The 16,023-nt window shown below is 37.9% G+C and overlaps 1 protein-coding gene across 1 annotated transcript in view; it reads right to left on the reverse strand.

Annotated features, from left to right (window-relative positions):
• Positions 1 to 5,449: 5,449 nt before the first annotated feature.
• The window catches only part of TPO (thyroid peroxidase), a 76,341-nt gene continuing 65,767 nt past the window's right edge, over positions 5,450 to 16,023 (reverse strand). The window contains exons 18-19 of the mRNA XM_067544885.1: positions 7,364 to 7,499; positions 5,450 to 6,325 (exon numbers count right to left, since the gene is read on the reverse strand). Coding sequence (XP_067400986.1) covers positions 6,287 to 6,325; positions 7,364 to 7,499 — 175 coding nt within the window. The 3' untranslated portion in view covers positions 5,450 to 6,286. The remainder of the gene's footprint in view (positions 6,326 to 7,363; positions 7,500 to 16,023) is intronic.

The following is a 16,023-nucleotide window of genomic DNA, read 5'->3' on the forward strand; positions in this document are numbered from 1 at the left end:
GACACTTTGGCAAGATCTCCAGACGTAGATGGAAGGACTGGCCATCTGCAAATCGGTGACTGAAATCACCCAGAGACTGCCTCAGACTTATGGGGTAACTATTAGTTTGGGAGTACTCTAATAACCTGTTATATTTGTATGTGCTTGAGACTAATAAGACAGAGACTTTGAGTAAAGGCATTCCACTGGGGGTGCTGGAGTCTAAATAAAGTGAAAGACTCAGAAATAAAAGCATTTGGCTTTGACTTGTCTGTGCCAGCCATATAGCAGGCAGAAGGCGTTGCATCTCCCTTGGTTATTTCCTGATACTGACTTGCAGAGACTAAAAGTTACTGAATCGAGGAACCTGGGTAACAAAGCAATGGACAACATTTTTAAGTTAATGAAATCTAGCTGTTACTCAAAGAAGTACATGTGGCAAACTACAGCTGTTTGGATTTCACTAGACTCTACAGTTTGAAATGCTTCTTTTTGTGCCAGTTTATGGCCTGGCCTAAAAGAGTGTGATGCCACTGAAGTCAGGACAGAGGCACCAGTTTCTACCTACTTTACTGACATTTGTGTCTATCCCTTTCCTTTTCTGACTTATTGTGACATACCAGGGTGCAATCCAGACCAACGCGTAGCTGTGTCACCCCAGCACCGTAACCTGGGTTGCCCTTTAAAGTGCTTTGCTGCTGTAGCCTACAACCTGGACAGCTCACAAACAACTTCCATTATGTAAGTCATCATTCCCGGCTATGTCTGTGTGTGCTGCAGGCAGCCAGCTTGCACACCTTGGCTCTTACCAGCTTTAAATACTACCACAGGTTGACTCCAACACTTCCTGTCCCAGATTTTCCCACAGAAACGTATGTCCTGTACTACCCAGCCCTCTCCTGGACAGTACCAATACATTAAGTCCATTGTTCATTAAGGGAATAATATGAACATAACCTGTTACCCCAAATTTAGCTACCCAGACACTTCAACTTGAACACACCCAATTAGATAAAACAAGTTTATTAACTATAAAAAAAGAGATTTTTAAGTGTGTACTAGTAATGAGGCATAAAAGTCAGAAAAGATCACAAGAAAAACAAGGATAAAACACTTATTGGTGCCTAATTTAATACATTACATTAAATCAAAGCAAAGTTTTTTTTACCACACACTTTCAGCAGTCTGTCTGCCCAAATACTCTAGTCAGTACCCCTTCTCCAGAGCCCAACACATACTTCCTTTGTCTCTTCAGGTGCAGTAACTGGACTGGGTGAGAGAAGAGGGGTGTCTTGGGGTGTCTGCACCTTCTTTTTATAGTCCTATCCCCGCTTTGAGAAAAATTCCAGCTGGGAGTAAGGCAACAGGCAGTAGATTTTTGCCCCTGCCCTATTTCCTGCCTAAGAATGGCAACTTAGCAGGTAATGGTCCATCAGCCTTGTTTACACCTTACTGAGGCATCAGCTTGTCCTTTGTCTTTGAGGAAGTGGTTTGGGTACTCCCCAGACTTATCTGGAAAATATATTTTTAATCATGATCTCAGCTTATGATTATAACTTCATATATAATGGCGCTACGTACATTTTAGCTATAATATTGATCAGCAAATTATGAGTTTTTAAATGATACCTAACAAGGCATAGTTTATACAAATGTTACAATACTGTGTAAGGTGTGAACATTTATACACTGTCACACTTATACAGTGTCATCTTTAACTATCTTGCCTATATAAAACTTTGTACTGCTTCCTACTCTTCAACTTTCCTTTGACATACGCACCAAGTACAGACCCTCAAATGCACAAGTCAGCCCTACAGAAATTAACGGCACAAGTTACACCATTATCATGTCCACTATGAGATCTGCCAGTCTTATCAGAAACTCTGCAGGGACAGGCTCTGGGCTGAAAAATTTAATCTCCACTTTTCCCTTAATTTCAAAAGTGCTGGCACTCCTTAGTCCCTCTTGCATACCATTTATTCTCTATTCTATCATTCCAATGTGCCCTCCATTCCTGGTGAGATGCAAAAAATCTGCTTCTTCTTTTAATGCAATATTGCCCTAATTTGTGACAATGGACACCTCTCTCATGTTTTCCTTTTCTTCTTCCCTCTCTTGTATTTATCCAGAGCTCTTGACCTTTCTGTCATCACATTGTCCATTCACAAAAATACCTGGACACTTAACCCTCTTACCTCCCTAGTTGTTTGGTCCAGTCTCCACGTGAGCTGGAAGCCACTTTCTTCTGTGTAGTTAGTATCCTTCTTATTTCTGCTGATAAAGGCTCTTTTCCTTCCTTGTTCTCCTTCGTCTCAATCTAGCTTTTGACAGTCTGGACCCTTCTATTCCCCTGAGCTGCCTCTCTAGCTTTGCAGGTATCTCTGTTCTTCCCTCCCCCTCCATTACAATACCACTCCGACCTTCTATCTCATTTATACATTTTCTCCCCCAAAGGTTAATTTTTCACCACGGATGAGAGAACAAATATCTCTGTGCCATATTATGCAGAATGGCATAGTTTGATTGTGCATTATTTCTTTTTTAATACTTGTTCATTAGCAAAGACAATCAATTACATTAATATTTAGAAGGCATCCTCCATACAAGCACCCCAGGATGTTGCACAAAGACAATATAAAATGCATACACTAAAATATTAATAAACTAAATCATATGAAGAGCTTATTAAATGTGTTGTAAAAATTGGCACCGATTCTGAAGCATTAGTGCCGGATGAAAATTAATCTCATAAATGAGGAGCAGAAATAGTTGAAACTGCTATATTACATCTGCAGCATTGCACACACAGACAGTGGGTCTGGTTCACCTTTTGATGGTATAAATCCAGAGGAACTCAGCTTAAGTCAGTGAACTCACCAATCCAGGGCATGGACTGTCAAAAAGTAGCTAGTAGAACCATCTAGTCACAAATGCACAGTCCTGCTCCCCAACACCCTGTGTGCCACATAGAACAATCATCAGTAGCAAAGGGCTATAGCAGATAAAAAGGGTTGGGTTCTGGGGTACATGCTATAGCCATGCCCTGTAGCAAGATGGCCCTAACTTCTGCAGCAATGTTCCTGAATTTAGTGGCAATCTGGTGCAGCAGTCTGGGAAATTCTCTGACAACTTCCTTTGCACATTTTTAAAATGTAGGTGTTTAATGAATTAAATATAAAATAAAATCAATACAGCATCCTGTGTTACTTATGTAGGGTGAAATTTTGGCCCCATTGATGTCAATGGCACCAGGATTTCATTCTCTTAGATATTAAAAATTCACTTGATTTTTCAGGGTCCTCATATTTTCACTTTTCAGTGAGCGAAAGATTTGCGTATTTCCAATACCTAACTAGGTTGTAGATATTGGCACGGGCAAAGCTAGAGACTTTGTCAGATGGGTAGAAATAGAAGGGGTGTTTAACACTTGGTTCGTGTTTTCAAATTTTTCTTCACAGTCATAATAGTTGGAAATATAAGGAGCTAATAGTAAAGGATGAGAGTACACAGAATACATGAGGCCCTTGCCATGCTGCACACGTAGGGTAGGCCCAGTCATTCAAGGCAATAGAAAAAATGCCATGTGACTTCAACCACAAACCTAACTAACTCAGTTCAGAACTAAAATGCAACATCAAAAGCTGTGCTGATATTGTCAATTTTAGGGGGGGAGAGGGGGGGCGACACGAAAGGAGGAGAAGTGACCAACTTCAAAAATTTAACTTTTGCAAAACTTGCAAAAAAACTTGAAAAATTTCAAGTGTTTCTATTTACCACTCAGATATTTTTAGTGGCTCTGTGAGATTTATCTTTATCATCCAAAAAACTCCACCTTTAACAAAAATAGTTAAATACAGTTTTGTTCAACCAGACAAATATAATAAGATATTTCAAGACAATTGGCATGACCGTTGCATGCATATCACTCGCCCTTTAGAGGTATATTAGTACACTAGTCTTAAAGTCTGTAAGCTGAACATACAGTATGGTTGTATTATTGTGGGAGTCTAGCAAGTCTTTACTATGTGTGTGAACTGTGATTTTTCAAAGACTCAACTTAGTCAAATTTGGGTGGATTTGCACAGGGGACAGGAAAAGGAAGCTCCCCGATACAGAGGTCACCCCTGCTAAATGTCAAGTTCTTATTCCCAAACATGGGTGCACTAAAGCTTTTCAAAGAAAAGGTTGCCAGAATTTATTAATATGGGCAAAACAATGTATGTTTTGCTCACCCCTCATTTTTTGACGTGTCTGAATTGTTTTGGGTAAAATTCCCCCTCCCCAAATAAAAAAAAAAATCAGCCTGAAGCAGACACCTGGCATAGAAAATTTCAGCCCAAACGATTAAAGCTTGGCAAATTTATTTAATGGAACTGTAAACAGGGTCTTATAATGGGAATAACAGGTCACCAGCCCGACCTAATTTACACAGTTTGATAGCATTTCTTGATTTATAGTAGCTCCACTATCTTCTTAAAGTGGACAATATGAATTAGCTGTCAATAGTTCAAAACTGTGGCAAATTAATCAGCCATACAGATCCTTAAAGAACTTGCAGTTGAGTTTCCTTTCTATTGGAGCTAGAGTTTAAGACTAGCAATAGTTATAACAATAATTTAATATTTCTCTCCCTGTGATGAAGTTGAATTTGTCATTTCAAAGTGATAAATGGAGATCATTAGAAATTTCCTGTTATCTTGTAATGCCTTGCAGTAAATCTGTATTACTACATAGTACATTGCTATTCTGCCTTATATTGCAGTAACATTATTCACCCATCCCTTTAAAAATGTGTTGTGATGTTGAAGAAAAAGAAAGCAAGCAAGAAAATCTGAAGACCTAGTCTGGAAAATCTAATTGCTAGTCCTTTAAACAGTTTTGCATTAACCACTGGCAGTGACAGTGACACAAATAATTTGTCAATGAAATAGCTTTGTTATTCTGAATCCTTGCTAAACCTTTGTACTATGTTGTATCTAGTCATTTGTTTTCTGCTGTGTGCATGCTTTCATGGTTCTATTTATTCTTATGCCTTAGGAAAGTTATTTTTCCATGAACCCTGACAATTGTTTCCTTTTTTAACTGCTGTATTCATAAGAAGCAGCTATGGATTTTTTAATGATCTGTATTGGCCTGTTTGTTCAGTATTTCTTCTTGTTTTGATGTTTAGTATAAAAAACATTCCAAATAAACTATTTTCTCTCTCATGTTCCTTTGCAAATGGGAAATGAATATATAAAATCCATCTTCTCGGTAGTGTCTGGTATTAGTCTAAAAAAGAGAGGAAGATCTGAAAGGAGGAGTAGCAGAAGAAATAGTCTGATTTACAGGGCAATAATGAAATAGTTAAAATTTGATCACCTGACAGCACTGCAAATGAGACCTTTTTTTCTGAAAATGCAATTAGAGTTATCATTGATATGAAAAATATTCATAGACATTTTAAAAAGTGCTCTACACATGAGTAAGCTGCAAAGTCACCTTGAAAAATGAATAAATAGATAACTAGCATTAAGGTACAATGTCTTTAAAATGAAGCTTGTGCAGGGACCACTAATTATGAATATCTGCAGAAAGAACTTTCTGAAATATTGCAACTTTTTGGTCTAAGTGCAATTGTTTTGTTTGAATCCTTATTTCTTAACATATAGATCCATTTTATTTACCTATTCCTAATTCTAGGACAGAGATTTCCAAATCAATAAACTTTAAAGTATCTAGTGGTTTACATGTAAAAGAAGTACAATTAATTCAGATGAGTATCATGAAAGGAAACTATCATATTTTAACATGCTAATAGCTAAACATGCAACTTTTTTAGCTTGGATAAAATATGACAATAAAATGTAGGAAGTATTTGTATTCTTTCTGTTTCACTGAAGAGTACTCTGGAGTTAAGAAGAAAAAAACTGTTTCTGACTTCATCTGTGTTTTCTCTTTACTAGAAGATGAAAAGGATGTTTTTTGAACTTTCAGAAGCAAAACATGATGCACTTTTACAACAGATATGATCTCCAGGTTTCATTGTGTTAGTGCACCATGAAACTGAGGGTAGACTAAAATGAAACATCACTTTAAACATGATATTAAATGGTGACATGTACTGACAAGGCTAAACAAATGTTTAAAGTGGGATTGTAATGGTTAAGGAAAATCTTTGTACCAAAAGTACAGAAAAATCCAGCATAGATATATCTGAATCATTCCATTACTTGCTTCTCAAGTAACTCTTTTTAATTTTTTTTGTTAAGTACAAAGAAGTACATTGTAGCTGTCCATTATCTTCTAAAATGTTGTAAAATAATTACATGCAGAGTGGCATCTGGGAACCATTGGCATGATCCTAAGCAGAAAGAGAGAAAAGTTAACATTAATTTTGCATCTAAATCTAGGCCCTGATTCAGCAAAACACTTATGCACATACTTAAATGCTTTGCTAATCTGGGATTTTAGTGGCTATCTTTAGAGGACCTTGGCTGATTAATGATAATAATCATACAAGTATATTGCTGATTTCATCCAAAAATCACAAAGTGATTCTCATACTTTTCTGAGGATGGCCCTGATCCTGCTGAGGGCAGGGTGTCTGCTCATATGGATCTGACTGCAAGTTCAGAGCATATTTATTGTTCATGTATGGCAATGCTTTTGCTTCACCTTTGCTGAAAACCACATCCGTTCCTTTATCTCTTCCTGCCTTGACTATTATAATTCCCTTTTGTCCCTATTATCCAACTTGTGCACAATATCACAGCCTACTTTCGCATATGGGCAAAGAAACATAATTACGTCATCCCCTGTCTGAAAACAATTCTGCTGGCTCCCCATTTATTTCTGGATCCATGGATTTACTCCAGCCTATTGCAATCTTTTTTGCTGATATCTCTGGGTCTCCTGCTTATCTAGCATAATTTTTCTTCCTCTGGCTCCTCACATGGATAAGAAAAAGGGTTCATTCAGTTCATGTTTGGTTTCAGGGATGGGTGAAAGATTTTGATACATTTTGCTTTATCTGAATCTGCTTATTCATTCCTATTGCGGAGTCAAGTATTTTATTTACATTTACTATTAAACTAGAAGAATTTGCTTAAAATTACTGAATAATAGGGCTGTACTAATGAAATATGAGAGCTCACATTTTCTGCATACTTCTAAAATGTGCTGCAAAACTTGCTAGCATATCCATTTTGCATCCCTTTAGTCTAACTCTGAGCAGCTGGTAATCACATATAAAAATGTCAAACAATACCATCAGTTTTTCAGAGGTATTTTTGGAGCCCCACTGAAAATCTGGCCTAACATTTTTGGGATGAAATACTGACGCTATTGAACTCAATGGGGCAGGATTTCACTCAAACGTCTGTTTTGAAACACATTATACCTTATCAGCTGGTTCAACTATTGTACTGGGCTGTGAAGTCTTCATTTCATGGTGCTTTTTGCTCCCTGTTTCAGCAGATAGATTTGTTCTATCCTTTAACATGTTTGCTTGAGCTGATCTGTTAGCTGACTGTGTCCTGTTTAAAACAAATGTTATCATCAAACTGCCAACAAATTACACAATTCAGCATGAAATCAAAATGTATTTCCTAAACCAATAGTTATTAGGAAGTATCATTTACATAACTATGAGGTCAAACGTGAAGTCTTACTCAAGCAAAACTCTGAGACCAAAGAAATACATAATAATTTAGAATAACTTTCAAACTTCAAAATAAAAGACATTTAAAAAGGAGAAGAAGAGGACTTTTTATTTCCATTTTAAGATGCTGATTCAGGAAAGCACTTAAACATGTGCTTATATTTTGGCATATGCTTAAGCATTTATTGCCTGAATAGGGATGTTTGTCTGAATCAGTGCCTGAATGATTAGTTTCAGTCATCACTGTTGTTTATAGTGAATAGGGAATATTATAGTTCAATGTTTGTGAACTACTGAATTACAACCCCTGGTGAGGGAAAGAGGCAATCACAAAAGACAATTGGGGTTGCAAGCTGTTGACAATTTTATTACAGTTCTAAAGCATAGAAAATAAAATTTCCAGAAAACTTTAGGATGGCCAAAACCTTCAAAGTCTGTGAGGTCAAATGTAGCAGCACTCGTTGTAATATGATTTTTGCTCTTATTTTTATTGTGAATGTGACGGTGTCATGACATTTTCTGACTTTGAATAAAGGGTCAACAACCTGAGGAAGCTTGAGAAATATGTTACAGACTGACAGACATGTTTCTATGGCAAATAGGTATCATTACTCACATCCAGCCTCCCTCCCACTCCCAGTTTGGTTCTGTTTTGCAAAGGCAGGATTGAATCCACAACTGAGTACTTTTCTTTCCTTCTTTTTTTTTTTTTTGGAAAAACATATTTTGCACTTCTCTTAAATTCTAATCTATTGGAATACATAAATGGATGCAACAGTAGAGAAAAAAATGGAGATTTTTTTCCTGCACATTAAGCAGGAAAAATCCCAGTATTTCACACATCAATAGCTGAACTTTGCCTCCAAATGTTACCCATTAAGCCCCTAGTCCTGCATACTGACCTGCACATGAGGGTCCCTGCCTATGTGTGGCACCTCACTGAATTCAACAGGCTTCTACCCAGCAGCAGGAGCCAGCTGTGCAGCTCAGCTTGCAGGATTGGGCCCTGACTCTTCAAGGGGTAACTCTGCATAATAATTTTTCCTCAAACATTTATTAACTATGGCAGAGAAAACACTGAAAAATACCTTTTAGAGATTTGATCCATTTTCAGTTCCCTGTAGCTAGATAACCATCAGCAAACACACGCACACAGCAGCTGCTGCTGATGTCTCACAAATAAGCCACATTTCAAAGTCATGTATTATGTCACCAAAGTTATGGCTGTGTCAGATATATAGCCCTATTCATTACAAAATAGTGCTGGTGTTCAAATTAGTGACCTTAAGTGAAAGCAGCTGACGCCTCTTACCAGCCTGCCAAGTAATCCACTTCTTCTGGGTAAATATTTTTCAAAAGTGTTGGTTAAAGGCATGTGCACAAACTGCCTCTATAGAGAAGTTAGGATAGTTGTGAAAAAAAATGGTGACAAGGGTACTCAGCTGCATGAAATGTGAATTTGGGGCCTGGATTTAGCACAATGCTATTTGAGGATGCTGACAAAGCTTTGCTAATTCATCCCCTGTACAATCTTCCTGCTGCATTTTGGCTATTAAATGGGTCAAATGTAAATTAGCTCAGTACAGGTGTTACATTGTTCCTTTCCTCTGAATCATCCAAATGGAGATATTCTTTATACGATCCACAAGCCAGTCAAAAAATGTAATCCCATGAAGGATCTGCTTATCATCATTGCATATTATTTGACAGGTGGAATAATGTAAGAAGACAAAGGGTGCTTATCGGAAAACAATAGAATGATACATTTACCAGTCATTCTATTTGAAATATTCACATCCTATTTTAATAGGAATAGAATTAAAGATGCATTCCCCCAGCCCTGCGTTCACTCACATACTGCATTATGTGGCCCGAACACCTGGTGTGTGAGCATGACACCTAGCAAAGGTATCAAAGGTCTAGACATCTCAAGTGATGAAGATCCTTTGTATATCTGAAATGTATTTGGGAAATATCACTTTTTATTCATAAAGAATGGTCTACACTCTAAAAGGCTAACATAAACATGTCTCTACTCCTGGGAGGGCCTGATCCAGATTCAATGGGTGTTGAATCAGAATCTCTTCCCAGAAGTGTAACTCCAAGTGACTTTAATAACTTTTACACTAATCAAAGGGGAAAACAGTCCCCATAGAGATTTTCATAGTTGGTAGTCTCTGCTTTGGTACAGACAACATGAAGACATCACTGGTCATTCACGGACTGGATCACCTACAGACTGGATGAAATTGTTTCTTTAGGACATTTACATTGTTGTGGTCCCTTCCTTTGATTTGCCTGAAGATGAATGCATTAATTTGCTTCCAAAATTTTGCTTCCAAAACTTTTCTAAGCACAAATATTTCCTTGGAGTTTTTCCTTTCATCCCCTTTCTTTATAATGGAAGGAGAACAGTGCAAACAAAATGGGATAGAAGGTGGTAAAGCTCGCAGAGCCTGAGTACGCAGTGAGTGTTTGGGGAAGGTCTTCAGGAAGTCAATGGAATTAATTCATTTCCTACAGGTATGAAGCTGCAGCAGAACTTGTTTTGCAGCTGCTACTGCAGCTTCAGGGCTTCAACAGGCTACACAGCTGCTGTATTCTAGCTTGGGGGAAGTTGGCCAGTGAATCCAGTTAGTTGCAAATTCACTGACTCGGCTCCTACCGTATATTATGTATCTATAATTAGCATGTTCTTTATAATATTTATAGTGGCATGTTCTTTGTATATCTGTAAATGGTCAATGCTTTGCATTCTTTAAAATAAAACCTGATCCAATCTATGCACAATTTAATTCAAACTACTTTCCTGTTGTATCTGTAACATTTTTACATTTGTTGTTGAATGAATGGTACATGGAAAACTGCCTTTTCCATAGGAGAAATCTGAGGGGTATCTTCTTCCCCATGTAACATTACAGTATTCAGTGTAGGCAAACAATGGGCCAGATCCTGAGCTGGTGTGACCTGGCATAACTTCTTTGACTTCCGTTCCACACCCATTTGCCCAGCTAAGGATTTGCCCTAGTGTGAATGAATATAATGCAATAATTTAACTAGAGTTGGATGGAGATTTTCCATCAAATGTTTTCTATGAAAAATACAGTTTCCACAAAAATTAAAAATTTCTGCACAAAAAAATTCAATGTTATGTTGGGAAACCTTAAACAAAATATGTAATTTTGGGCTGGGTCACCCAAATTGAAACATTTTGCTTTGTCAAAATGAGTCAAAATTTTTTGTTTGAGATCATTTTGAGATTATTCTGTGTTCACCTGAGCTGTGGTAATCTCACACAGGAGTTGTAGTTCAGGTACCTCATGCCCCCATTTTTCAATCTGGGCTGGACTCCCCAGCCAGCTACATCTTCTATGATGCATCATGGTCCCCCCTGTGGTTGAACCTCCACGGGACATCACAGAGTCCCATAACTGCAAAGGTATTGTCTGTCTGGGAAGCCAACCCATAGGAGAGAATGTATACATGAGAAACCCAAACTACAACTCATATAAGGCACCATGACAGATCAGTCAGATTCATTTCAATATCAAACTGAGCCAAAACAAAACATTTTTCACTTCTGCTCAACAAACTGAAATTAAATCCTTCAATTAATCAATGTCAAAGCATTCCATGTCAATTGAAAATGTCAAAAGAAAATATTTTAGGATTTCTAAATTGATTGCAAATTCTCCTCAACTTTCTGTTCTGTGAAAAAATTTGATTTTTTTTCTTGATTCAGGAAGAAAACAAATGTCAAAATATTGGAATTTTCTGAGGCTCAGAAATTCAGTTTGTTTGATCAGCTCCTGATTTAACACTACCAAAGCATATACCTTTGTGGTTAATTTAATAATATTTTTATTTCATCTCTTTCAAGTATGTTTGATTAAAAATATGTTTTGCATAACAACATCTAATGCCTGTATTACAACTTGTATAGGGAAAAAGGTAACTCTCTCTCCACCCCCTAAAAAGGTGAAGGGTAAAATTCAGGCACTTAGGAGCACAAATTAGGCTCCTAGCACCTCAATCATCAAAGGTAATTAGACACCTAACTTTCTTTTAAATGAATATGAGTTAGGTGCCTAAATCCCATGAGTATCTGGGCCTCGGTATCTAAGTCACTTTTGGACTTAGGTTCCTAAACCACTTATGTACTTTTGAAAAGATTGCCAGAAGAAAATAAACTAACTTTAAATGCTTCAGTCAAAAGGATCAAGTATCAATATAGTTGTTCTATTGATATAAACACAGACTGTTCAAAGGGACTGTGTATGTTAGCCATTTTGTATGAAAGTTAAAGTAGGAGATCAAACTTTATTCACTACTAGCTATCCAGGAACGATATGAGCCAATTTTCAGACCAGTACTTTGGTGTGCTAAAGTCATTCAGCCAATACATGAGAAAGCTGCTTCAGACAACATCTGCAGGAGAATGAGGTCAAAAAGGTGAAACAAGCACAAACACTGTTGATTCAGGACTGGGGGAAAAGAGTAATCTGGTGCTCTAGATAGCCTTAATTTATTGAACTGGCAGTCTTCCAGCTGTGGGAATTAGCCATGTGACAATGACCTTGGTTTGGCCTCATTACAGAGGATAATCTTATAAAGCATCACCATTATCCCTTTAAAATTCTCAATCCACCAAGTTAATAACCACTACTTACAATGTGCAGTCCCAAGCAGACATGTATACTAGGCAATGAATTTTGGGATTTAAGCAGATCTCGGTGTTGGGGTTCATGTGGAGCTTCATTGACCCAGAGAATAATCAGGGAAGGAGTTGATAATGTATTCCTGTGAAGCTCCTCTATAGCTCAGCTCCGCTGAAATACTCTCTCCTCCAGGTTTGATAAACAGAGATCCAAATCAAATGGATTTCATGCAAGTGTAGATACATTGTAAGTGACTTACCGAAGTCACATAGCAGCTGAGATTTTAACCCAGGAGTTCTTGGTCTCAATCCCGTGCTGGGTGCAACAATATTCCAGTAAAAAGGAAATTTCTCAGTGTGAAAACAACCTTTCCAAGCTACCAAAAACTTAAGTGAATATAAAACATGTTACTAAAACAGAGTAAAGGGGCCTTGGTGTAAATGAGACTCAGGCTCAATGTCTCAAAGGACTTGTCTACACAGCGCAACAATGTGCATTAAAGGGGTGTAATTTCTAAAGTGCACCCATGTCTTGCACGCTAACTGGCCCATGTAGACCCGGCTGGCAGTTAGTGTGTAACCTGTTGGTGCACTTTAGAAAGCACATCCCACTAGTGCTCATTGTTCTACCACATAGACAAGCCCTAAAGGTTTTGGGATCCTGCAATAGGAAAAGCACTTTGTAAACATATAATTTTTAATTTTATTACATAAATTTCCAGTCAGTATCTATTGTGTTTTGCAGAAGAGAAGATGATTTAGTAATAAATGGTCTTAAATAAAACTTCCCACCTATCCTAGTTGTATCCAAGAATTAATTTCAGAGGCAAATAGTTTCAGAAAAGGTTTCTTCTAATGCTTGTATATCATGCAGTCTGTTATTGTAAGAGGGAGAGAGAACATTAAACATTAAAAGAGTGGAAGATTCTGAGAAATAGCCGCAAGAAATACATTTGTTCTGGAAAAAGGAAGAAAATAAGAAAACTGCTCTAGCATATTGTAAATGGCTTGTATTGTAGCAAAGCCTGTCTTTGGAAGAAGATTATCTCTGTTATGCTGCCAAGTTCAATATCTGAAAGGTAAAATTGCAGACTGGACTTTCCAGCATATTTTCTAATTTGATACTTCATGACTCTGTGATCTTTATTCATTCATGATGAATCTGTCACTTTTCCTTTTATTCTTCTGATTCTTTTTTCACTTGGGTTTTCCCACTGGCCATATATGCAGTACACCTTCTGTTTATATGGCACATTTCATCCCAATAGATTATAAGAAGGCTGCATATGTATATCACTAAAATGCAGACACCTCTGGGATGGAAATAAGGCAGCCAATCTGCCTTAAAACAATTTTACATAGCAGAATTTGTAGGAGGGGAATTAACCAAATTCACAAATGGAATATAGATAAGCAAGTTGTAATTCCAGTACTCCCAAAAATGTTGCATGGGATTGGTTTAGCACTGATTTTCTTGTGAAAAGGACCATAAGATCTATTATGACCACAAAAGTCCAGAATCTAGGTCTTATATCTCCTCCATATCCCCTCACATCCTATGGTGAATGTAGCTAAGATTCTATTTTCTATTACTTTACTGTGTCTTTAACTGTAAGAATGTCTGCTGGGGGCAGGATTGTGAGGCTTTCAGAATGGACAGACTTACAAAGTGAGGGCTACACTTTCCCTCATGGAGCTTTTGTATTCATTCCATCTATTGTTGTCTTCCTTAATCTAAAGTAAAAGTAACCATTTGGCTTTATGGAAGACAAAGAAAATTGATTACGGGATTTGCAATAATAAAAAAGCAAAGAACAAATATAAAATCTCCATGAGAGACAAAACACAGTAAAGGATCTCACTCTGTAAAGATCCACCATCTTGAATCCTTTCATGTCCCTTACCGCTAATAAACAGACATACGGACTCCTGAATTTTAAAAGTGCAGCATGTGACAGATATTGCAACCACATGCAGTATCTTTGGGGGAATATTGTATTTACCTTATGAATGTTCTGCATATTGTTGTGTTCTACTCCCTGTAGGAGGGTTACCACAGCTCCTCCAGGAACTAAAAACAGTGGGGGTAATTACTGCAGTCCCTGGGACTGCAGGCAGCACCAGGGAAGTACCACTCACTGGGGTAGTTTGCATGTTCTGTTTCCAAGCACTACCAGAGGCCCAAGGAGACACAGAAAGGGCTTTTGGAAGAAAAGGTTGATTTTAACCTGATAGGGGGCCTTTGTTTTGATTCAACAAACTGGCATGAGCTTTTGTCTGAGGGGAGAGTGGGGGTAAATCCTGCAGAAGGATTGGAAAGACTAAAACTGGCCAGCGTTTCCATAAGACTGATTGGAAGATGGGGGGGACGGGTGCTACTGGTAAAGTACTTAGATCCTTTCATGGTTTTATGTGTTTTCTCTGTATGCTTTTGTCCTTAAATAAATGTACTCTTCTTTAACAGAGCTGTTTGATTACTTATATCCACTGGCATTTACTGGTCATAGCCCTTGGACAGAAAAAACTAGCACAGGGGCTGGACATTTGCCAGACCTGCTGGAGTAAAAACAGCAAATTGCATGGCGGCTGTTGCCTGAACCCTGTTCAGAAGGGAGAGAGGTCCCTCCCTGGAGAGAGGTAACTACTAAGGCATGTCTACACTGCAATTAGACACCCATGGCTGGCCCCTGCCAAATGATTTGGGCTCGTGGGACTTGGGCTAAGGGGCTGTGTAACTGCAATGTAGCTGTTCAGGCACAGGCTACAGCCCAAGCTCTGGGACCTTCCCACATCGCTGGATCCTAGAACCTGTGCACCAGTCCAAGGCCAAACATCTACACCACAATTAATCAGCCATGCGAACCCAAGACCCGCAAGCCAGAATCAGCTGGCATGGGTGAACCATGGGTTTTTAATTGCAGTACAGACATGCCTCTAGAGGCCTGAGACTTGAGTAATCATTCCTGGAGCTGAGCACCATGGGAGGGAGGAGGGGTGAGAGGGGGAGGTAAATGTGCAATTACCCAGAACTATAACACCACCCGTAAAACAAAGAATCATAGCCACATATACCACAGGTTCAAAAATGTGTCAGAGGGAAGAGTGCTACAACAATACAGAGACTACAATCCTGGCCCCATTGAATTCAAAGTGAATTTTGCCATTGACTTCAATGGGGCAGGATTTCATCCTGAATTTTTAGTGCTCATTCTCATTCCATGTTAATGAGTTCCACTTTTATTTGAATAACATTAGAGAAGGATATAGTGGGATAGTTCTCTCAGAAATGGTCTTAAATGGGTCAAAGCGCATTGTGACTAGAATAACTCTAAAATGTAACCATGAATCTGATAAAATCTTAATGTATTATTGTCACATATTTTTAATAATTTAGTTTCAATTTAAAATTTTTACATTTGAATTTAGACAAACACAGAATTTGATATCTAGACTTAATTATTAATCAGAGCAGCATCTATAGTTTGGCACAGTTTAGCTGTTTTAAGAGATGTCTTAGCACTCAATAACCCTGTGGCAACAAGGACTTCCACAATTTTGAAGGGGTCAGTAGCTCAGACATTTGTATCAGTACAGTATTTAGCTGCTGCATTTGCAGCTGATCAAAATGATAATGATACAAAAATTATGACAGAGATAGCTGAGCTAGAAAAAAAATTAAAGTCATATTCGGACCTACTCGAATCGAAAGATGCTCCTGAAGCAGCTGAGCATTTTGGATTTT

The sequence above is a fragment of the Emydura macquarii genome, unplaced genomic scaffold (assembly GCF_026122565.2).
Source record: "Emydura macquarii macquarii isolate MOO-44397 ecotype Brisbane River unplaced genomic scaffold, CSIRO-AGI_Emac_v2 contig_1027, whole genome shotgun sequence".
Classification (NCBI taxonomy): domain Eukaryota; kingdom Metazoa; phylum Chordata; order Testudines; family Chelidae; genus Emydura; species Emydura macquarii.